Source organism: Buteo buteo, chromosome 8 (assembly GCF_964188355.1).
Source record: "Buteo buteo chromosome 8, bButBut1.hap1.1, whole genome shotgun sequence".
Lineage (NCBI taxonomy): Eukaryota > Metazoa > Chordata > Aves > Accipitriformes > Accipitridae > Buteo > Buteo buteo.
Window position 1 is genome coordinate 35109429 of NC_134178.1, and position 23888 is coordinate 35133316.

A 23888-nucleotide genomic window follows, 5' to 3' on the forward strand; every position below is an offset into this window, starting at 1 on the left:
TTTTGTTTCATTAAAGCTGAGTATTTCTTTCCTCTTATTTAAACATCATCCCAAAGAACCTAAATGATGCTCTTCCAGTTCTTTAATGAAAATTTCTTGCATCCTAACATTTGTGATCTGTATATCTGATGTTTTTAGGAAAACACAGGAGACAAACCAAAAGTTACAGCCCAGAAAGGAACAGTCGTGCAGTGGCAGCATAACTAGAGAATGAATTAATCTCAGCTTTGTACATTATACTGATTATAGTATTTGTATTTTCAAGAAACTTGAAATAATTGTGTTCAGAATCCTGTAACATCACTAAGATAACATATAGGTGTATATATGGGATGTGGCCATGAATATTCAGATATGTGTATGTGGAAACATATACGGATATACAGATAGCAAGGGAGATGAAAGGAGGGGAGAAGATTTGCAAAAGAGAGATCTGACTGGATTTCTGTTACAGGTTCTAACCCATTTTATTTTGGTTTTAAGGCAGTGCTGTTTCTGCTGCTGGGGATAAGGAAGATGAATCCATAAGGAAACTGAAGTTGCTCTGAATCTGAACAGTTACTACTAGGTGAACAACAAATAATAGTTTCTTCATTAAGAAAGTGCATTCTTTCACAAGGAAACAGTCAATGGCACTTTCATGTTACATCATCAGAGATGGACGTGGTAGACTACTGTAGGACACAGCTTTCATAAGGGAGATGATCTGCATTTTCTCCTTGACACATCAGTTTGTATTCTGACGAATCCAGTCATAAAGTGCCGTCACCTTAGTGTATACGCCAGGACGATTGCGCCGAGCACAGCCTTCACCCCAGCTCACAATGCCAGCAAGGTACCACCTATTTCCCTTTCCTGTGCAGGCCAAGGGACCTCCAGAATCTCCCTAAAATGAAGGGAGTTCAGCCATTAGTGTGAACGCACACACACACAGAGCACTGTAACAAAAGCTCGGTTGTTTAAGGACAGTAAATACCTGCCCCTCTCTTTCTCAAATTACAATTTAATACTAGAATATTACTTCTGGATAGAATGTACCCAGCTAGATGTCATATTTTTTCAATTTATTTTAACTTATAGAAGTAGCACACTAGTCAATATAAAGCAATAGCAAGAAGCTTAAAAAATTACTCATTGCTAATGTCCCATTAGAGGATTCATGAAGCAACTGATCACAAGCTGAATGGGGAGAAGAGAAGACAGGGATGGGGAGTAGGAATTCTACTACCATTTGACTGTAAGTTGTTCACAGGTTGAAGGCAGAACTCTTACACCGTGTATTAAAAAAGAACAGAAAGATACCAGACACCCCCAATCAAAAAAAAAACAAAAAAAACCAAACAAACCAAACCCAAACCAAACCCAAACCAAACAACAAACACCAAACCCAAAAAACCAGAACAACCCAAAACCAAACCAGGCATGGTTAAGTATTATCAGCAGTTTCATAATCAAGACTGTGTTTACACACACAGAGGGAGAGGAAGGAACAGAGAGTAATGAATGTGCAAGTAAGAACTGGCTTCTCAAAGGGAGCATGCAGCTCTGTACAGCAATGCGGAAAAGTAAAAATTCTCATTTAGTTCAGTTCACAGGATCAAAATGCATTCGGGCTCACAAATGCTTTGTGCCCTTCATGTTTTAACGTCGTATGCCTTCTGTGAACAGAACTCCTAGCAGTTATGAATGCAGCTCATCTCTGCAGCTGTTCCTTAAGCATACAAGGCAATCAGCAGCCTCCAGGTTGACCCTGGGGTTTGTTTGCTGCTCCTAGTTGGAGCTAAAACATCGAAGAGGTCAGAAGGAAGCCATGTACTGAGAAAAGAGTAACAATAGAAAGCCTTCATCACACAACAAAACAAAATTATCTAGAGAGAAGTAAAGGAGCCAGAACGGTTCTTCCTCTCTTGCTGGCTGCTGTCACACTGGCAGTTTTGATAATGCAAGAGGCTGATCTCAAAGTGGCTTGAGAAAGGAGGCTACACAGTCCAGCCAATTACACAGCCGCTTCTGAAAGACCGAAGGGGCTGTATGCTGCTGGAGAGGGGAAGGATTCTAAAAAGAGGAACCGAGATCAAAGTACATCCTAGAGTGATAAGAAAACAGAGTCTGAAAGAGTAAAAGTTGTATTTCTCATTGTAAGTATCACATCCTCTAAAGATGAAAGGTGTTTGGAAGCTTCACAGAACCTGTGCAGTACATGCACACCTTACGTGTCTGTGAAGAAATGAAACAAATCAGGATGCCCACAGGTCTGGAACTGTAGTAAAAGGGTTTCAAGGGTGCTGTGGGGAATTTCCTGAACTGCCGACACCATCTCTCTCTAGCACTGCACAGGAAATATACTAGTGACAGAAGAGAAAGCAATAGTGAAGATGCTACCCAGACTAAGAACTTAAGAGCTCAGAGGGCCAGCATGCTAGGACTCAAACACTGCGTATTATGTTGGAAATTGGAACGACCAGTATGGTGTATAGCCAAATTCGTTAAAATGTCCATCTAATAATTCAAGGGCATTGCTTAAGCAACACACTTTCTGGAAGAACATCAAACCTCTAAACCAACATGTTTCAGCAAAACAGTTCCACAGTCTAAGGTGGAATGGTGCAGACAAACTGCACAAATTTAAGAAAAATAGTAATTCATCGAATTAGAACTTAGAGACTGCAGGAAGATCCAGCGAATAGTCTATTGTGTATAAATAAGTTTGACCCATTACGAGCTATGATCTGGCAAAAATTATTCTATTACCTTAAAATAGTAGAATTTATATATTACATAAAATTTCTATCAAATTACCACAGTCTAAAATTAGTAACAAGTTTCTCTCCCTTTACACAGTAACTGGTGTAATAACCATGTTTGTAATTTTGAAAGTGGTTATTCATCATAATAAGTTTAAATACTGATAAAGTACACAACTAGTCTAATAACCGAGAAGGAGAACGAAGGCAAAGTCAAGACACTTGAAGTACATCCAAAGAGCAGTTTCTGACCGTGTGTGAAAATAAACTAGGTAATATAACTTATGATACCACGATGTAATCTAAACTGGTAATTATACACATAAATGAACATTTGAAACTAAAAGGCAGCATTGCAACTGCATTTACCAAACCTATCTTACCTTTGCCTTTAACATTACTCATCACACTGTTACAATATTTTATTAATCCCACACCCAGACATCAAAAAAGAAAAAAAAAAAATCAATATGAATAGCAAAAGTCACAGGTGACCCTAACTTTATTCCTTTATCATTACATCTCTGCTCTGTTCTTTTATAGGAAAAGTAATTGTTGAAGAGGAAAAAGAATTCTTTTCAACACATTTTACCCCTTGACTTTGCAAAGCAACATTTCTCAAGAGATTCAGAGATTATCTATGCCAAATTTCCTTCCTCATTTTGGAAAGCCTTTAGTTGCCATGTTAAATTAACCATCTCACTCTATTACTAAGAAAAAAAGAAAAAACCCACAAACAACAGACAACTCTGAACCATTTTCCAATGAAAGTAAATATTACTTTGTAGTTTTTCTACAAGTTCCAGATTACCTGGCACGCATCAACACCACCATTAAGATTCCCAGCACACAGCATACGTGATGTGATAAGATCGTCATACAGCTTGTTGCAAACACTTTGGTTAATTATTCTCACGCGAGCTTCCTGCAGTGTTTTGGCAAGGTGACCTAGAAAAAATACAAGTGGTATTACAGAGGTTATGGTGGTACAAATTTCTAATAGAGATACCACTTGTCAAAACAAAAGAGAATTGCTCCAAACTCAAAATCTACCCAGCTGATGACAGGAGAGTAATTCCCCTCCCTTCAATTGTTGCCTGCCCTCAGCTTTTGAAAGCTGTTGTCTACAACCCTCTAGACATAGAGGTCCCTATGCACCACCTTTCTATTTCCTTGGTCTTTATCCTTATGAACTTGTTCTGCCAGAAAATAGTAAAAAAGCCATGCAAATTATGACTATAATACAAGATTCCACACAGTGTGACTAATTTTGAATGCCATTTCAAAGTACGCCCAAAGCTCTTTGTTCTTATTTACACTATAGCTGTAATCTAAACATTGTCCAAGTCCTACTAAATGAAATTTCTACATTCTTTTCCATCCTCTCACGTCTGGGAAGGAGCTGAGGAATGAAGCTGAGAGGGGAAAAATAAATAATTAAAAAAAAAAAAAAAAAAGTCAGGCATGTAAGTGACAAGTGATGCTAAGAGCTTAATTCTGTACTATAGTATTGGCATAAGGTGTCATTGCGAACTAAATATCCTCAGTCATGTTTTGGCCCAACAGTGAACGTAACTTTTTCAATACCTGGATGATAGGAGGAAGTACTGGTTTTTGGTTTGTTTGCTCATTCAACTCTGAGGGTGGGTTGGGAACGAAACAAGTAAGATAGAAAAATATGGGGTTTTCATATGTCATTATATTAACTTTTAAATATTACCTACATCATTTTGTTAAAAAGCAAGACATTGTAAGAAGGCATCAATTGTAAAGCCATTTGCACTTCATTAGGCTATTACGTTATCATTTAGATCTAAATCTTTTTTTTTAAAAGGCATATTAAGAAAGCGAGAGTTACCATAGCATATGACTTCTGATCAAGCACTAGGAACTAGGTCTCAGCACAGTTGTGGGGACCATGGCAATGCTGAGGAGCTGTCTAAGCCCAGGTTTCAAAGCTGGCTCCCATTTAATGCAGACACAGAGCCAAGATCCCTTGGGCTGCCCCACCACCCCTCTCCACCTGTTTGCTTTTTCCCTGCCTCCCCCTGCAGCATGCTCCTCCAAGCTGCACAGGGGCAGAACTCTTCATGTGCCATACATTAAATTGCCTTTGGTTAAGACAGACAAAAAAAATCCTTCACAATATTTTTTGCAATTTCACAGCCCCCTTTTGTCAAACAGTCTTAAAGACAAATTCTTTCTGTGCAATAGTTGTAAGTTGCTGTTTTCTTTACCTGTAAGACCTATTCACCAAATAAAATGAGCCATGAGCATGAAAATGGGCACAGTTTTGTAAATCTACAGTCATTTACTTTTCAGTGGTCTGTGACACCTGTGTACTCATTTTGTCACTTATCACGTGCCACCCAGGCAAAAGTTCAGAGTTCACAGACTGTAGCTAGGGGAACATTTTCTAGCTTTTTATAGACTTACTAAGCAAACCGTAGGTACTTTTTCTTACAACTATAAATATTCCAGTGTTAAAGTTTAAAACTAATCCAAACTTGCAAGAAGTATATCCAGGAAATTAACATACTATTTTCTTTTATGGCTCCCCAGCCAGTTACATAGCAGACAGCTCCATAAACAAATATTCTAGAGGTGCTGGGTAAACAAATGGGCTGTACCAGCTCACTGAAGAATACAGATGTCTCCATTTCCAACAGGGCAATATCATAGTCTGAGATTGATTGGTCATACTGTGGGTGGACAATAATCCTTTTGATTGATCTCATAGCTACACGATTGTTCTTTTCATTAATTGTATGTAAGCCCATATATGCTCTCCATCCCGAAGGAACGGAGTATCTGTAAAGAGAATGTTTTTAGAATGTCCCATTGGAAAGTAATGCAGTGTCAGTTCACTTATTTTACCTACTTTTCAGTATTTAATGAGATTCATCAAAACCAAAGTGAATGGAGTAGAATACCACTTAGGAAGATAGATGCACTATAGTCTCTGTCTCCCAGAACATTGCATAATGTTTTTACTTACTATTTTGAAAACAATAATTTCCTGGTGTTATAAAACTAATCCCTTGCAATGAACCATGCTTTGAAAGTCAGAAAAGTGTATTATTAAATTCTATTTCCTCCTTGCCACACGTAGAAGGTATGTCTTTTCAATTTACACTACCTAAACTGAACATTGGTGAGTTTTACACTCCACTCATCAATAAATAGTCCTTTTCTTGGGAGAAGAGGTCATAGCTTCTACTCTCAAAATCCCTGCCTTCTAAAAAAAAAAAAAAAAAAAAAAAAAAAAAGGTGTTTACCCTAAATCTAACAAAACAGTGTGTTTTACCATGCAGGAATCACTGACAATGGAGGCAAAATAATTACTTCAGATACTTAGCACTTTTGAAGCCAGCAGAATATAATATTGAGGGTTTGTGTAGTGATATCATGTCACAGAGTTATACCCTGTGTCAGCCTACCTAGACAAGGAATAGCTACTGCAGACTTTTGAAAGCAACACTGCAAGGTTATTAAACTGCAAATACTCTATGACAGTATAACTTCTTCATACCTCACAGAATCAGAATCCAGGAAGCAATGGGCAGCAGATACGAGCCACCTATTGGAAATAACAGATGCGCCACATATGTGGCCATGTGCCCCCATCTGTAAACTTGCTTGCCAAGGCCACTTCCCGGATCTTGCATCTTCACCTCCAACAATTCTGTTTTTCTTAAGCTGCTGTCTTCCACAAGCTAATAGAAATAATTAAATAAAATAGTAACAAAAACCACAAGGTCATTGCACTTTGCTATGCTTAATACATAAACTTTCATCCATGAACCTCAAAGCTGTTGGAAGAAAAGTATTTTCTCATTGTGCAGTTGGTAAAATAGTAAGGGTACTTGCCCATTTTCCCTCAATGGGCAGGTCAGGAATGAACCAATCATTGCCTATCCTCCCTCACAGCTTTCTAAAGAGGTTAGTAACTCAAAAAGACATTTAAGCACAATTCTAAGCTGGGTTGTTTCCAAAAGTTCACTTGTCTAAAATCTCATATCTTTTCTCTCCTTACATACACAGCTCCTTGGCTGCATTTCATTCAGCTTAAACAAGCACTAAGACCTACCAGTTTATCCTGGAAGTGTGCATTTCTTGACATAAGTCATCATAGACAGAATGGATCAGCGGATATAAAATGAAACTGTGCAAAATTCAAGACAGATATTTTCATACAGATGTTACCAGGAGATTAATTTTTTTTTAATTTACATCTGATTTAATGAATTCTTAATCCAATAATGCTTTACCATAGCACAAACTCCTGACTCAGTTTCCCAAGTCATTAACTAATTTTAAAATAAGTGTTACCACACCACAGTTCATTTCATCAGATCCATCTGCACAGTCTCTTTTCCCATCACACTCAGGATTTGGTTTCAGCAAGCATTTTCCATTGAGGCATTTGTATGCATAAGGGGAGCAATTTTTGTAGGCTGAAATAAGAGAGAAGATAGCATCATGTGTCTGGAGCCATGGTTTCAAATGATTAAAAAAACTTGCACGTTCAATTTACTTGGTCAAAATTGTTCAAAGTTACACATTCCAGTCTGCTTGAAGTCATAGTCTGTACTGTGTAAACTGGTCCCTCTGTGGAAAGGGGACAGGAGGAAGGTTCCACTCTGGTTAACGATCACACTAATTTCAGTTTCCACTGTCCATAAGGAAAAAGACAAAAGAGCCTCCAGCTGTCCTCACTCCCATTTTACTTAACTCTAAACTGAGCAAGCTAGGCTTGTCAAATCTGTTGTTCTACCTTCACCAGCATTACTGGCATTACAAGTTATAATCTTCACAGTAGATACCAACTGGAAGTCAACCTTTTTGTTTTTAAGTGGAAGTTGAGAAAATTGTGGAAGAGCTTTACACCTCCCTCCAATAAATTTTTGGCTAAGGGCTATCACAGTTTACTGTATGAGAATCTCGACAGATTTCAGCAATAGGCTTCCATTACTATTATTCTTATTATGAGTTGTTTACAGTGACTTCTAAACAGTGGGAGGGATTTTTTTTTTTTTCTTTTTTTCAACAAACAAGGACATACCCCTGGCTACCTCAAGGACCTAAGATTTAGGCAAGGCAAAAATCATAAAGGCAAAATGCAGCAAGTCACTAGGGAGACATTAGTAGCACTAGCAATGCCTATAACCATGGTGGATCTACAGTAAAGAGACCATGCATGGGGCAAAAGGCAAAAGTCCCGAAGCTATTACATCTCTCTCCCTTATGTTATTTGATACTGATCTGGCAGCAGTTGGGAAAAGAAGTGCTCTTCTAATAGGATCACCAGCAAGGTGTGGTTAGGTCATCTAACTAAAATCACTGTTATCTTGGATTTTGCTTCATTAATTTCTTGTCTACACTCTCCCAAGAACTAGTTATACTCTGCATGTTTTGTTTTCACTATTATGAAACTTGTGCTTTGTGCTAGAAAAAATATATAGAAGTACTACATTTATCCATTAAAATAAGCATATTCTTGCTTCTGTCTTCCACCATCTTTTGGAAAATAGCTGAAAATATATACTTACAGCAGTTGTTTTCATCACTGTCCTCCCCACAGCTGTCATCGTCTTTACAAGTCTTATACTGATGCCTACACTTCCCATCACCACAGTTCAACTGTTCTGGATTACAACCTGAAGAAAAAAGGTCTGTAAATGCTTTATAAACCAAATAGCTGGCTAGCAGCCATGTGCTACGCTCCCTACCAGATGTCACCTTGATGTTACTGTATCATGTCTGCCAGACATTCATCTACCTTGCTTTTGGTAGCCTCGACAGAGAGACTTGTTGCATTACCTAACTTCTGCTGCACTCTCTGACCTTGGATTACCTTCTGGTCACTCTTTCTGACATCTTTTCATTGTTCCCCATCTTCTTTGATGTGTAGTGCCCAACTTGGATACAGTACTCTAGCTGAAACCTTCCTACTGGTGACTGCGAAGATCTTTTCAAACTTCTGTCTTACATTCTAGCGTGACACTTAAAAAAAAAACAACACCCCCCCCCCCCCAAAAAAAAAAAAAAAACCACCCCCAAACAAACAAACAAAAACCCCAAACAACAAAACACCAAACAAACACAAAACACACAGAGGAAATTGTATGACTTTGTGTCTTTCAGGTCAGCTTTTGAGCCGCTATCACCCCCAGCCATTTTTCAGCAGAAAAACAACTTAGGCAATCCACATGTGTATTTGATTACCTAAGTTCAGTTCTTGTCTTTATTGAAAGGAATATCATTTTCTCCATATACATTCTCCAGCTTGTGAGCATCATTTATAAATACATCCCTCTTAAATATGTCCCTTTTTCTATTGTGTGGCACTTTTCCTATTTCATAAGCATCTTCTCTAATCCACCATTTAGATCACTAACAAAAATTATAATATGTCCAAAGCAGACACTGGCAGAATGACAGTAAAAATAACCTTCTATTTTGGTAATGAGTCATTGGTAATCATTCTCTGGAAACAGTTTTCTGTATTTTTTTCTCACCGTGTTTCATTTACTTACTACTGATAAGTTTGTCACACAAGACTATGTCAAAGTATGACTACTTCTCTCTTTATCCTCTCACAGAGGAGAGCTAAAACAAAATAAAAAACTTTTTTTAATACCTTTTTCAGTGTTTACAAATAGTTCACTTCGACTACTTGTTGCTTTCTTTTTTTTTTTTTGGTAGCTTAGCTTGTAAAGATTAGTGTAAAATTCCCTTCTCATTTTTTCTGTTCTCCCACTCTTTAAAGAGATTAATTACACAGCCTCTTCTCCAGACTTTTAGATTTTCACCCACATCCTTCATGTGATCTTAAAGATAGCCACCAATATTTTCGAGATAATTTCAGCCAGTCTCTAAACTTCCTGGAACAAACTGTTTACAGGAGAACACAAACAAGAAATAATTGCCCTACCACAATCTATTTTATCACTACCCTCTGAGCAGCCTTTCCAGCCTTCAGACTGATTGCTTGAAGGAATGTATGTTCTATCTGCACATCTAAGGACAAGCTAGAAAAAATAAGAAATTAATGGCACTAGAAATGCTGTTACAGTCTAAATGCATTAATGCAGGAGTGTACCATGAAGAAATATTAAAACGGTTATTAAAAACCAAAGCTAGTGTCATTTATAAACTAAATTGCATGTTAAAAAAGGAATTGCTATCTTACTTGGCATAATCTGCCAAAGATTTTTATAAAGCAGCCTGTATTAAATGAATCAATATTCACCTAAATGGACTTAGATAATTAAACTCACATTCACTGCCTCACTCTAAGGGTTGAAAGTGATTCAGCACAGATACATAATTACTACTGATAGCTAACACCTCTTCAAATTGTTAAAGTAATGTATTTTACACAGAAGCATCTAAGGAGAAGAAAAAAAAAGGTCAAAACTAGGCATTCTCTGTAGTATTAGAAATACAAATTTCCTGACATTAAAATGTTGTAGAAATTAATCTCTGCGCTACTACACTCCAATTTCATGTCTGATGTGAATAAGTGCTTTATCAAACACTTTTCAAATCTAGTAATTTCATTATGAAACAGCCTTTCACCAAGAATTTATTTCACTTTCACTTAAACTAACAACTAGTATTGATGCTAAGGTGTTTCTTTGCAATATATCAATGATGTTTATTCTCTTCTACTTTTTCAGACAGAAGGAGGGGAAAAAAAAAAATAAGTATCTGTGGAAGAATAAGTAGCCAAAAACTCTTTCTGCCCAGGCCAAGATGACTCAACTTTCTTTTTTCCTCACTAGCACCACAGGCAAATCAGCAGCTAAATCAGATTGAAGGACCAAACACGTTTGTCCCACATTTATTTAATCAGTTCCAATCTGGAGTCTTTTAGTCCTCTTTGCTGCCTTGCACATGACTCTGGTGGGAGGAAAGCACCCACTGCGCAGCCAGCACTACGTCAAAGCAGGAGTCCCTCTGTTCTCTTCACCGCTCCCTGAAGTTATTCAGCTGATGGCTAGCATTTGCTTTCGAGGTCAACTCATAGCAGTGCCTGTGATCTTTAATAACTGTGCTTTGGTAGGCTCCCAACAGTGGGAAGAAGTTAATCTGAGGTGGGTGACTACAGGTACTGAAGACATGGGAGAAAATAATTATTCCCCACTCCCTTACTATTGCTACAGGCAAGGCTGTCATAAATAAATGACACTCAATAAATTCTGCTCTCTGATAGCCCTCCACAAATACCTTTACTGGATTGACTTGATACTGACACATCACAGCTAATCTACCCCTCCTGGTGAGTCTTAATACAGATCCTGAAGATTGTGACCGAGGATTGATTACATGACTGAGCCATCTGCTCATAGCTGGCTCAGCGCTAGAAAGAGAGCAGAGCACAGCACACAGAAATTAAAGACTTGTACACACAATAAAGACTGGGGATTTTCTCTGTTATAGAAGGTATTCTTACGCTTTGACTCGTCTCTGAACTGTTTTTGAAGCAGTAACCAGAGTCACCGTAGGACACGGTATAGTTTGTAACTTTTTCTGGTAGAAAGAGACATACATTTGTGGAAAAAGAAATCCCTGAAAATATCCGAGTCCTATAGAATGACTGACCACAAAATCTGCCACTTATTTCTAAAGAAATGCATGAAGCAAGATTCTGTACCAGAGATCTTAATACGTAAATACTTCTAAGTCAGCAATGACCAGAACCACAGTCAGTCAAGCAAGCTGAGGATCTGAAGAGGTTTCATAAACTGAACTGATCTCTTGAAATCACATGGAACTTTAGCTACCTAGATGTTAATTGGGTAAAGGAAAGAGAAGGTATTTACAAAGAATACATTGCAGATCTATCTTCTCTAAGAAATAACACAAGTAAATAAGTGTACCTCCTGAAAATCTCTGTTTCACCCTCTGGAAGCACCCCCCAAAATCTAACACTGATCCAGAAGTACATAGACTGGGGAGTCAGGAAAGGGCTATAAGAAACCCATATTTGTGCAACAGCTGCTAGCAGGGAGTCCTCATGGACTCTTAGTGAAAACTTAGTTTGTATAAACCTGGAAGCTGATCCATAGCATGTTGATTTGTGACTTTAAAGAGAAGACTAACTATTGACGGTTAACTTCTGTTGGCAGACGAGCCGTGCTTAGAAGCTCTCTGCCATACTGTTTTCATGTTGCAGTTTGGCTATTTTAAGATGTTAGCAAAATGCCAAATAATTAGATTTAAAGAAATTGAGAAATTTTACTTTTACTTCCCATTTTACAGAAGTGTTGTTAAAAGTTAGAAAATAAGTACTAAAAGATGCTTCTAAAGGCATCTTTTATCTAATTTTGTACATCTATTTGTTGAATTAAATACATAACAACATTTTAAACATTCGCCTCTTACAATTAGATTAAGAAAAAAAGGCAGGTTGATTTGTATATGGTTGGTCTGTCAAGCATGGTTTCTTGAAGGTTTCTCCTTAAAAATTTAAGTACGTGCTTATTCACTTACGGTCTGTGTGACTGAAGGCTTTGTATTCAATATAAAACCCTCTATGGGTGACCAGTTCATCAGAATGGAAGCTGATTGTGACAGAATAGCCATATTCTCTGTGTCTGTTGTTTTCTGAAAGAGCTTTACAGTATCTAACAAGGCAAAAGTGAGAATAATTAGTTTCTAACCAAACCAACCATTATCATCCAGCTACCTCTCCTTTTACTAAAGGGTACCAATGCCAAAAAACTTTAAAACAATACAATAAAGATCAGCTGTTTTTTAGTGTTAAAACAGCCCAACAGAAGCATTAGAAAGACTATTTACAAATGCCTTCCACTCCACAACTTTTCTGGGCCTAGCAGACTTTGAAACAAAATTCAGCAAGGTGATCAATGTCAGAATCTACCGTATAAATACAAACCGCTTTTCAGCATGCTTGAGTTCAGATTTCCCATTTAGATTTGCAAACCCAAAGGCTACAAATCCAGTAACGGAAACATACAGCCAAATCCAACAGCTGTTGCCGGTTTCAATGCACTCCTTCCAAGAGACAAATTACTCTGAATACTGGTTTTGGGGGTTGATGGGGGGTTTTCTGGGGGGAGGTGGTGGTGGTGTTTGTTTTAAGCACACACATTACAATTTGTCTTAATTACAGAAAACAATTACAATCACTGAAGAGTAAGTGGTATAGAAAAATGAGACTTCAGATGATGCAAGTTCTTCACCCATGTTCACACCATTGCCAGGAATTTACAGTTCAACTGCAGCTGCATAAAATCCTGTGGTTTTCTATGTCATTGCTCTTAAGGGGAACAACAAATTAAGTAAATGCCTATCACCGTAGAAAAGGCAGGATGCTTAAGTTAACATAATGACAAATATTTGGTACTAGGGCAGAATTAAGAATATTGTTCTGCTGAAATTCAGTGGAAGTATGCTGATTTTTGCTGAAATGTATCCTTCTACAGTGGAAGTGGTGAGACGTTTCTTAAGTACGGTATGTTGCGCAGAACATTGAAGTGCAAATTAATATGTCAGAGAACGGTGTATTTACTCACCTAACCCCATCAATTTCTAACCAGTCTTTATCACATTTACTGGACCCTGGAGACTTCTCTTGAATTTGTATTATGAGGATTTTTAATGAGAGCTTGTAGTCAGGCAATGGTGCCTAAAAATCAAAGGATAAATATCCTGACACACACATCCACAAGATGAAAAAGCCTATGCTTCTAAGATGGTAAATCTTGCTTTACTTATTATCAGATTGAAAATGCTGCATTTTATTATGCAAATTGGCACCTCTGAAGTACCAAAAAACTTTGATATTTTAAACATATACGGAACTCTTTTTAGACCCAACTTTGGCCAGACTGTGTCAGATAAAGGAGTGTAAGCCTTCCTGCAGCCAGCACAAAGCACTGTATCTGAGGTTCATGCTACGTCTGTACTGCCACGTGTTCCAGTAGGTCAAACAAGAGATTTAAGATATCTATGGACATTGGTCACTCGATTGCATTAGCTATGACCTCTCTGGTTTAGAAAGCTTTTTTCTTCCCTTTCTTGCATATAGATGAGTGTTTTGTGCTACAAGCTGCTAATAATTTTCATTGAGCAGGTGAAAGGTAGAGACTTACTAACTCATAGACATGAATAACATACTTTTCCAGGGAAAGGCAAAAGAAGTAGTTAAATGCTTAATGGAGCAACAGATAAACACACCAGGGAGTTGGTGTAAATCATGAGCAGATTCTAAAAGTCCTGCCAAACAGCTTGCTGGAAATCCAGAGCTGAATTTCTGAGCCAGAGAAGGTCCTGTTTCTGCAGAGTTCAGGGAAACACAGTGTGGTATCTGTCATATGAGGCATGTCTACATGACCATTTTTTCTTTCTAACACAGAAGCAAAGCTCTGACTACTAGCAATTTTCTCTGGCTGCTAGGAGTTGTCATCTTACCCATCACTGTGTTTGTGCCGTGAATAATACTCAAACTTTTGGAAGCTGGCAATGTTTCCCTCCCATAGTTAGCACTTCTACATAGGACAGGACTTCTCTGCCTGAGAAGTCAGGTGCAGTGGTATTAGTAGGTTTTCCCTCCATTTCATCCACATTGAAAGTAATTTCTCCCAATTTTATGTCTATATCATAAAGCAAAGTCATCATGACTCAGAAGAGTTCCCAGCACTTACTCTGATGATCCAGCTGCAGTCAATGTTTGGTGGGTAGTAACTTGGGTAATAGGGGGAACTCAGTGTTCCATTCCAGGAAATATAATGACCACCACACACTGGGAGAGAAATATATCAGCAAGGAACACAGTTATCTCAGCTGGGGTAAAGTACAGAGCCTACTTCACTTGCTAGGTCCCTTCTCTACGTACAGAGTTAGAAGAATGGGTTGTGACAGTACTAAACTCAGGTTTTGCCTGCATTGACAGAAAATTATGTAACTTCCACTTCCCCAGCATGCTGAATTTCTCTTATTTTTGGATCCAATTACAATTAAGGGTAAGTACAAAACACCTCTGACCAAAGTTTTTTTAAAAAACTTTCTTTCATGGTAAGTGGAAGAAGCAATTAAATGTGGACACAACAGACTTTCCTCCTCCAATTTACTTCTGACCTTCCTGTAGACATTTTAAAAAGTTAAAAAAGCAATCAGCCCAATGAAGTGAAACCTCTGATTAATTTCATGTTAACCAGGAAGTTTGTGTGTCAGTTCTCAGTCTGAAAATTCATGCCACATTTGAACAATCTCTTTGAGGTTTTATTTTCCACCAAGAATTCTTCTAGATATCCAGTCCTTAGTGCTTTTGGTTCCCTTTAGATAACATAGTAAATGCAGACATGAATATAACAGAAATTAAAACAATTTTGAAAACAGCAATATTTTGTAGCAAAACCTGGGCTATACGTCATTTGGAATGCCCATCTTCAGAACAATGAAGCAATTCTAATTTGTAACATGCATGGGATGAGTATTTGCCTAAGAAGCATCCTCAGAGACATAAGGCGAAATGTATAAGCTTTGGAGAAGTTTATGCTGACTGCTCTGCTACCATTGCTCAGCGTTACCCAGGTAGTAAGAGTAATGGCTGGGAAGTATGGCTTGGGTAGTAACCAGGAAGACAAATCTCCCAGACCAAAGAATATTCCCCTATTCTTTGTTCAGTTCTCAGACTTTCTTTTTTTTTTTTTTTTTTTTTTTTTTAAGGTGGATCAGAATGACAATTCCCTGACTTATATGCCAACATTCCTTCCCCTCAGATACGTTCAGGCAATATCAACTTTTTTAGAGGCAACAGCAGGAGTAAGTGTGCTTACATTGGATGCTTGTTTCTGTTAATTACTTACTGATTTTAGGAACAGCTTGAAAGTGAGCTTTTAATATGTTGTTTTCTTCTCTTCGGTCCAGTGAGAAGGTGAGCAACATGACATTACTTGATGAAGTTAAACGTACAACAGGAGGAGTCCAGGCCCCAGATCCACACCATCTGAAATATTACAAAAATTGCATTAAAAAAAACCCCAAACATTTCCCACATTCCAGTCATCTTTGCTGAGAAACTTCGCGGAAGTAACACTGCTCTTGTCATCTGCATTTCAGAAGTATTTCCCTGGCTACCACTTCCCTTTTTTTCTTCCACCCAGTCGATACGACACAAGATGCTAGAGTTTCCCCAGCACTGAGGCATAGTCACTCAGGGTGAACATCACGGATATTCTTGCCTAACAGGTATCATGGAGTTCTCAGACCTGTAGAAGGATCAGAAAGGCAGTGCCAGATTATGGTACCTAAGTAGTGATGGTGACACTGAGAAGTTGTGGGTAGCATTAAAAAGGCAACAAGTGCCAGCGCAGCAGTGTTGAGCAGCATCTACGCAACAAGCCTAAAGCATTTGCAATCTATTAACCTTCAGCTTGGTTTCACGTCACAAAAGCTGTCACACAAAATGTGAAGACCCATGCATGGCAACTATTTATTCTTATTGTGCTTTTTTTGTTTAAATAATGAGTTAATTTATATCCTGAAGCTTGAAAACTCACTACCACTTGTAATGTGAGATGCTGTTTCTTGCATCTGTAAATTCACTCTTATATTTATACCATTTTGAAATCCACAGCATGTTTTGGATTTCTTTTCATTGACTGACAGGTCTGCGTGTGAAAAATTTCTAACAGTTTTCTCTGTTTCTATGCACAGCAAACAAAAGCAATTAAGAACAGATCTCATAGTAACAGAGTATTTCCATCACAGCCCTGCATTAAGTTCTTTGATGTCACTGAGATCCAGACTGGCAGTATTAAAATCAAATTTTTGAACCTTAAACTGAAAGTAGTTGTCTTCTGCTTTAGTAGGCTATTCCCTGCTCCCATTCCATATGAGACACTAGACAATAAATCTGTGATTTACCTCTCTTTTGCAGACATTATTAAATTCTTTTTATCATAATTCCAGTCAAATTTTTTATAAAATGAACAGTTTGAGTCCCCTCTGCAGTGCTATGTGGAAATCTTTCAGCACCTTGATCTTCTACCCAGCTAACACCCTGGCTTATCTTCTAGGTGGAACTTTTGTCACAGTATCATCAGAATAGCAAGGCAAACACATATGAGAAGAGTTGTCCACATGAGACACCTACTTCTACAGTACGTCTCAAAATCTCGGCTCAATCACTCTTTAGTATTTGTCACTGAATAACTGTATTACTGCAGTTGACAGAAACCGGTGAGAATTGTTTTAGTCACCACTTGTGATCCTAGACCTGAATGTCAAGGAATAACAGCTGTAATACAGTAATTCCTGGCTGTCATGAATATTGGAGATATTATTATTAGTTCTACTGCATCTGTCCTAAGCTAAAAGCTGCTAGTGACATGCTTAAGTAGAAAACTAATATGCATATGCAAACACACAGATTTGCTAGGGTGGCAATAAAAGTAACCAAAAAAAGCCAATTTTTTTGTGAGGTACCATCAGGCTTTTGACATAATTTCAGTCACCATATTCTGTTCTGGTTCTTTGACAGACAGACATCAATGCACATTCTTGAACTTTCTGTCTTACAGCTGACTGCATCAATGTTCTCTGGACACGTTACATGATACATCTGTGTCAGTTTTGTTAGGTGCTTTCATGCATGTGGCCCACTCTACGTTTCTAGTTCCTAAAGAGCCGAGCCATTGCTAATAATATGCAATCAAGTAACAGTCCCAGCAATAACCCATAACCAGCAGCAGAGCAGATGCAGCCCAGCATGAGGAATAGAATTCTCCATACCATGCTATAATCTGAGACTAAATCCGTACAAAACCCCCGTGTTCACTTCATGTCTGGCCTTCTGACAGTCTGCCAACAATGGCAAGCTCTTATGTCTTGTTGCATAAGGAGAGAAATAAGTCTTTTAATAGAGCTGAAGAGGACCACCTACTCAAGTAAGTTAAAGCACCACTAAATAAGTGCGTTTCAGACTCTGCTAACTGAATCTGCATGCTCAGCTAGCCTCTTCCTGAAAGTTCTTTTTAAAACAAAAAAACCAAACCAAAACAACAACAAAAAAATTCCCTCCTTGAAACCATCCATCCTCAGATTCTAAAACTTGTTTATTTATTTTGTTAATGAAGAGATGTTCATGGTGGATAACGTGTCCATATGTGAAATTTGACTCTGGAAAGAGGAAGCAGTGTGGCCACTGAAAGTTAAATATCATCTGATCTCACTTATGCAAATGGACTACACAGGGACTCTGAGGATGGAGCCTTCCATAGACACACCATCACTGTTATGAACAGGAATTTGCCTGCTATAAAACATGTATTTTCTAAATGTAATAGAATACAGTAGCTTAAAAATATTAAAGTCTGTAACTTTTTGAGCTGTGACAGTAATTGTATGAAATCAAAACCATTAAAAATTAGTCATAATGTAGACTAAAACCAACAAGAATTTACAACAGGCTCCCCAGGGAAGTGGTCACGGCACCAAGCCTGTCAGAGTTCAAGGAGTGTACGGATGACACTCTTAAGTCATATGATTTAGTTTTAGGCAGTCCTGCGTGAGGAGCAGGGAATTGGACTTGATGATCCTTACAGGTCCCTTCCAGTTCAAGATACTCTATGATTCTAATTCATTGGGGGGGAAGGGGTGTGTAAGGGGGGATAATATGCAAGGTATTTTGTTGCCTTATACAAGATTTTTAATTAAATTGTATTTGGAGTCTTACATTTTGGAAGCCTGTTTAATATCAATTTGATATCGCTACAGTTTCAGAGAGTTTCTGTACAGTTCAATAAAACATCTTTGTTCTGTACTATCATACCTTGTAATGATCTTGTTCTGCAGAGGAAGAAGGAAATCATATGCTGATAAGTGGTGTGATGCACAGCTCTCTGGAGTGACACCATGCAAAGTGATAACTACCAGTCTCACCACACAGTTAAAAGGAACTCGCAGCCTCCATTGATAAAAAGACTTTTTGGGATTCATCAGAGTTAGAGTCCTGTTGTTACCTGGCTTGGCATACAGGTCAAAGGATACTGCTATACAAAAGAAGCTAGATCAGTGGCTGAAAAACTGTTAAGTTGAAAGATAAATTATTGGGTACAATTTCAGAAGAGGTGGCAACAATTGCCTACCCACACTTCTTGACTGCTCTAATCTCTTTTTTCCCTTACCTTCCAGCTCCATCCCCTTTTCCCTACCAGGATGCATCACCTCCTGCTCTGGCCAAGGAAGCACATTCCCTCATCACCACCACCAGCTCATCGCACACTCGGCGAGCAGGAGGGGACTTGGCTGCAACTGCTACCACCTCTGTCTGAAACCTACTGCTTCCTTTGCCGTTTTCTTTTCACCCCCTCTGTGCAACCAGAACACCAAGTATATGAAGTCAGTTTTGAGGTGTGCTTGATACAGAGAAACCAGGCAAAGGGAATTAAAGCTCTACAGTATATGACTGATCACTAATTATGAATAACCCAAATTATCTAGTCCCAAGGCAAATAAATTACATATAATTTTGTATAGTAGCTTTTTAAAAGATACCAAGAAAAGGAGCCACAGCTCAATTCAGCAGGAACTATTAAATTTCAACCATTCTAGTCAGATCATCAAAATAAAAGCTGTAAGGTATTTTTGTCCCAGACTTTATTTGGAACACAGGCCAGGGAGATCCCTAGTCTGGTTTGGTTTGTAGGCCCTACAGGTATAAGAATAACTGGGAAACTGCCATTTTTCTGTTACAGGATTTTTTCCCCAATAGTGATAACAGTTGAGATTGAAGCATAATTACCTGATTTTAGCATCACATCATATTCTGTGGAATCTGAAACTGAAATTTAATAACTGTCAGCCACGCAAGACAGACACAAACCAGAGAAAGACAAACAGAGAGAATAGGTATTAAATGACAGGTACATTGTTACCAAAAAGCTCCATTGCAACAAGATCAAAATCTTCCTCCCCAGAAGAGCTGAACATGTGAGATGTTTGTTTACTACTGATTTCTTTTTGTTCCACTGGGGTTAACTTTTTAAGAGAAGCAACCATATCTTGTGGTGCCCAGAATGTATTCCAGTAGTAAGCTCGAAGTCCAGACTCTCCTTCGCTGTGGAGGGAAAAAACCATATAGTTTTATTTAGTATTTTGGACATGCTTTCCACTGGTCTGCATTTTTGGCTTGTACAGTTTCATAGCCAGTTGAACTGCTGTGCAAAGTGTTGCAGCTGAACATGGTGGCAAAAAGCTCTCTTGTTTAACAATTGTTTTTTCTATACAGTAGAAATACTTTGAAAATATGCTGCTTAAACAGGTACTCACTGAGACTGAAAAATACACCTCTCAGAAAATTCTTGCAATAATCACATTACAGCTCCAGACACATTTTCCTTAATATTTTTTTAACTGAGGCTAGCACCATATGACAATTTAATTTTATGCCTTTACTTTGATACAACATTTCACACAATTCTTGTTGAAGTAAACAATCTGTATGTGTACATACACAAAGTATTACTTAAGTAATTCAAAGAGACAGTCCATCACACTCCTCCTTTCAAAATGTACTACGGACTGACCTTTCAGAAATTTTCAGAGCCTATGAGGAATGTAGTAGCTATCTGCTCAATGTATTTACATTTCTCATGAGGAACTTAAGTAGAGTGTCCTACCCAAAATTATAACTCTATTTTTTGTTCTGAGAGGTTAAAAAGGAACCTCATTTAAACAGGCAAAAACAAAATAAGATTCTGCAAAATAGTAGAGGGAAAACCTGCTGAACTGTGATTTCAAAAATCAAAAGTAGATGAATAGATTACAAAGCAATCCATAAACCAAGGAACAATTAATCAGACTTCATTTTTCTCACGGATTCTACAGGGCAAGACATTAGTCACACTATTAGCTAGCTCACATACTTACGTACATTTCTGCACTTTTCATTCTCTATTAGAGTTTTGCATCTTTTTCCAGATAACTAATTTAAAATGCAGGAAAAAAAGATAAGACAAACACAACTGAATATCTCAAATTTATACCATATGCTGGAACAGTACGCACCTGAAAGCGGCCACTACAGACTTCAAGTAGTACTTTCCCAAGAAGGAAGACTCATATATTTCTGCAAACTTACAGTTAAATAATGGTAAAAGAAAATGTAAAGCATTAGATATTAGTATCAATATAAACTCTTATGCTATAAAGTATTTGAATTTTTCTTCCTTTCCTCTTCTTCACCCCTCCCATATTACATATCCATCATTTTCACAAAATGTATCAAATAAGAATCATAAATGTGCATTCATTTCCACTAAAAAAAAAAATATTATTTTTAAGTCACATCACATTTCAAGACTATTGAGATAGCTCTTGATAATTAGCTATGAAAAAGAAGCCTTTATGAATACCTTTATATTTTTATTTCAGTCTTTAAATTTCCAGCATATAATCTGGACATGAGCAACTTGTATTGGCTGTGCACAAAGCAGCTTTGAGACACTAGATTAGCTCTTTGGGGAAATACAGGGTAACAGAGAAGTGCTTTGTGTTTAAGACTGCTGTTCACATGTATCCAGGAAACAGTATTGATCTCACAAATAGGAACTCACATAAGAAGTGCAAGAAAGCAAGCATTGTTGTGGGGAATAAGGGAAAACAAAACAAAAAGTTAAGCATTGAATTGGAGCTATAATTTAAAAAAAAAAAAATCAAACAGAAAAATGTAGCAAGGAAGAGTATTTGAGTAAAGTAAAACAAAAAACATACTCCTAATCCCTTTAAGAAGAACAATTTGTCCATAACCCTGAAGCCCCCAGGTTTATTACCTAGAAAATGTTGTCCTTACTGTGAGACACACAGCCGCAGCTGTTCAGCTACATTGCTAAAGCTGTACACCACTGAGGCATTTACTAGTTTTAAATTTATTATTTTGAAGGAAAAAAAATTGTGACTAACTGAAGTCTTCTCGTCATTCCCAGTCTCATTCTGTAATAAATATTTTTTAAATTATTGCTACACTTTTGTGGGAACTTACATAATTTTGGATTGCTTCTGCTTGCAGGAGGAATTTCTGTGACTTTGGATCATTGAGGTCATTTGTATAAGTCAAATTAGGAATTTCTACACTTCCACCGATATAAATATAGGAGAAAGCTGGAGCTGAGGGAAAAAAAAAAAAAAAAAAAAGGATAAAAAAAATTAGCACACCTAATAACATCATGGAAAACTTTCCAGAACAAGAGGCTTGCAGAAGCATGTATTTGTCCTTGGCATCTGTATGTATTAGTTCTTAAGAGAAACATGCAGTAATAGCCAGAGTGCTGAGTCAGTCCCATTGACAGAATAATGCCCAGAAGGAAAAGAGAGGAATGAGGTACAGGTTCAGAAAGGCATTTTTACCAGGAAGCTTTAATTGCTAAACTTCCATTTTTTGCAGCACTATCCTCCTGAAGAGATACAGTTTTAATGGCTGTGTTGAGATCTGGGATGGAACATACAAAAGTTAGGTACACATTCCATTTTGGGGAACTGAATAGAAGACAGACAGTTAGTTCCTATAGGTTCTTGGGAAAGATGACGGTTATAATAATGATGGTATTCACAAGCAGAGACAAAAAAATTAGAGATAAAATACATACCTTCATTATCCTCGTGCAACTACCAACTGCTAATTATTGTGCATTTTGTTGCTTTAGCAAACACGTTAAGGAGAAGAGGAAGTCAGTAGTTTATACAAGCATTACGTGCTTATCTGCTTAGTGCAGAGCTTTTCATACTAATCATTCACTCAGTGCAAAATACTCATCCCATCCAGACGGTGCTGGGGAGTAACACTTACAGAATGAATAGTGCAGGACTAGCACGATTACTGTAACTATTAAAGAAACTATAGGTAATGTTCCTAGAAGCCATCTTCTCCAGAAAAACAACCTCATCCATTTGAAGAAACAGTACTTCTGACACAAGTCTTCTCGGCAGGATGGGCAGTAGCGAATATGCGGACTTTCCTAGAGAAAGACATGGGAAGGCATCAATTAGTAAGACAACAAAAGAAGAGCTATTGTACCGTATTTTAGTATATTTACCCTTTTAGTTTTTAAAGAGGTTTAAATTGAGAAAATATCTTCCATGTTATCAGCTATGTGGCACGTGAAACATATTTCTCGGCTGCTTGTTTGCACCATGCATTTCAAACTATGTAACTGGGGGTGGGGGGGGTGGGGGGTGGAATTGTTATCACTTTTGTTAGGAACAATTTGCACATGAAGAACAGAGGTCAATACATACCAGAGTGGGCAGAGAGATCATTTACTGTGTTCCTACTGTAAAGCTTAGCTGGTATCTCTTACCTGCCCTGCAGTCTGCTCAGAGTCGTATGGAGCTGGTATGCTGTACACAGAAACCCGGCTGGAGGGGAAAGCCCGTATCATGATGCCTTGACAAATGCCTTTTGACAAACCTAATAACAAAATCCTAAGTGAACCTCATTTCTTAAACACAACCCAGAACAGCATGGTGCTCTCCCTGCCACGCATACCAGGCTTCTCTCCTTTCACCTTTGCCATACTGCTTGAAGCTGGAGCCAGCTGATCTGTGATCAAAGAAGGTGGGGAGGAAAAGTTTCCATCACTGTAACTCTTTGTTTTCCTAACTCTCCAAGTAGGATATGGATCCCATCATTTGAAAACAGATCACTCGCTTCTTTCAGAAATACAAGAGTAGGAAATAATTTATGACACAATGCAAAGGACATGCAAGCCATTCACAGATAGAAAGTCCCAGAGCAAGGTAAATGAGGCAGCTTCTAACAAACACCTGGTGGAATCCACAGAAATATTTATGAGCTAGAAGAAATGCACAATTCTACAGACCACAGGAATTTTCCAGCCTCAGACCGGTACCACAGAATATACGTAGTTTGCTTTTGCAATTGCAAAGCAATTCATGTTCACATTTCCTGTTTGAAATTAAAGAGAGTTTTAGGTCAGCAAACCAAGTTTGGGGTATTCTGCTTGTAAAATAAGAAAAATCAAGGATGTATGTTGGGAAATACCATATTTTATACAATGTTGAGAGAGAGAGAGAGAGCACAAAGAACAAAACCTAGGGAAAAAAACAAAACAAGCCCAAGAAACCTCAGCCCCAGAAAACAAAAGGGAA

General features: G+C 37.9%; 1 protein-coding gene across 1 annotated transcript; it reads right to left on the reverse strand.

Annotated features, from left to right (window-relative positions):
- Positions 1–548: 548 nt before the first annotated feature.
- Positions 549–23158, reverse strand: LOC142033765 (suppressor of tumorigenicity 14 protein-like). The gene is made up of 17 exons (XM_075034090.1): positions 23078–23158; positions 22567–22735; positions 21763–21887; positions 20790–20857; positions 19658–19839; positions 19525–19563; positions 18553–18769; positions 15587–15726; positions 14423–14520; positions 13292–13404; positions 12246–12379; positions 8297–8404; positions 7082–7201; positions 6277–6460; positions 5284–5555; positions 3556–3692; positions 549–886 (listed from the first exon to the last, which is right to left on the reverse strand). The coding sequence occupies exons 1-17, from the start codon at positions 23156–23158 to the stop codon at positions 728–730; spliced, it is 2346 nt and encodes a 781-aa protein (XP_074890191.1). The 3' UTR covers positions 549–727.
- Between the last annotated feature and the right edge of the window lie 730 nt (positions 23159–23888).

Bases quoted from the DNA above. Each gene is read 5' to 3' on its own strand.
- LOC142033765 (XM_075034090.1), bottom strand. From the start codon at position 23,158: ATGATACGGGCTTTCCCCTCCAGCCGGGTTTCTGTGTACAGCATACCA. The intron at 18,770-19,524 runs GTAATTATGCTT...TTTGTATAGCAG, and splicing joins TGATGTGATGCTAAAATCAG to TATCCTTTGACCTGTATGCC. The intron at 5,556-6,276 runs GTATGAAGAAGT...TTCTCTTTACAG, and splicing joins CTGGATTCTGATTCTGTGAG to ATACTCCGTTCCTTCGGGAT.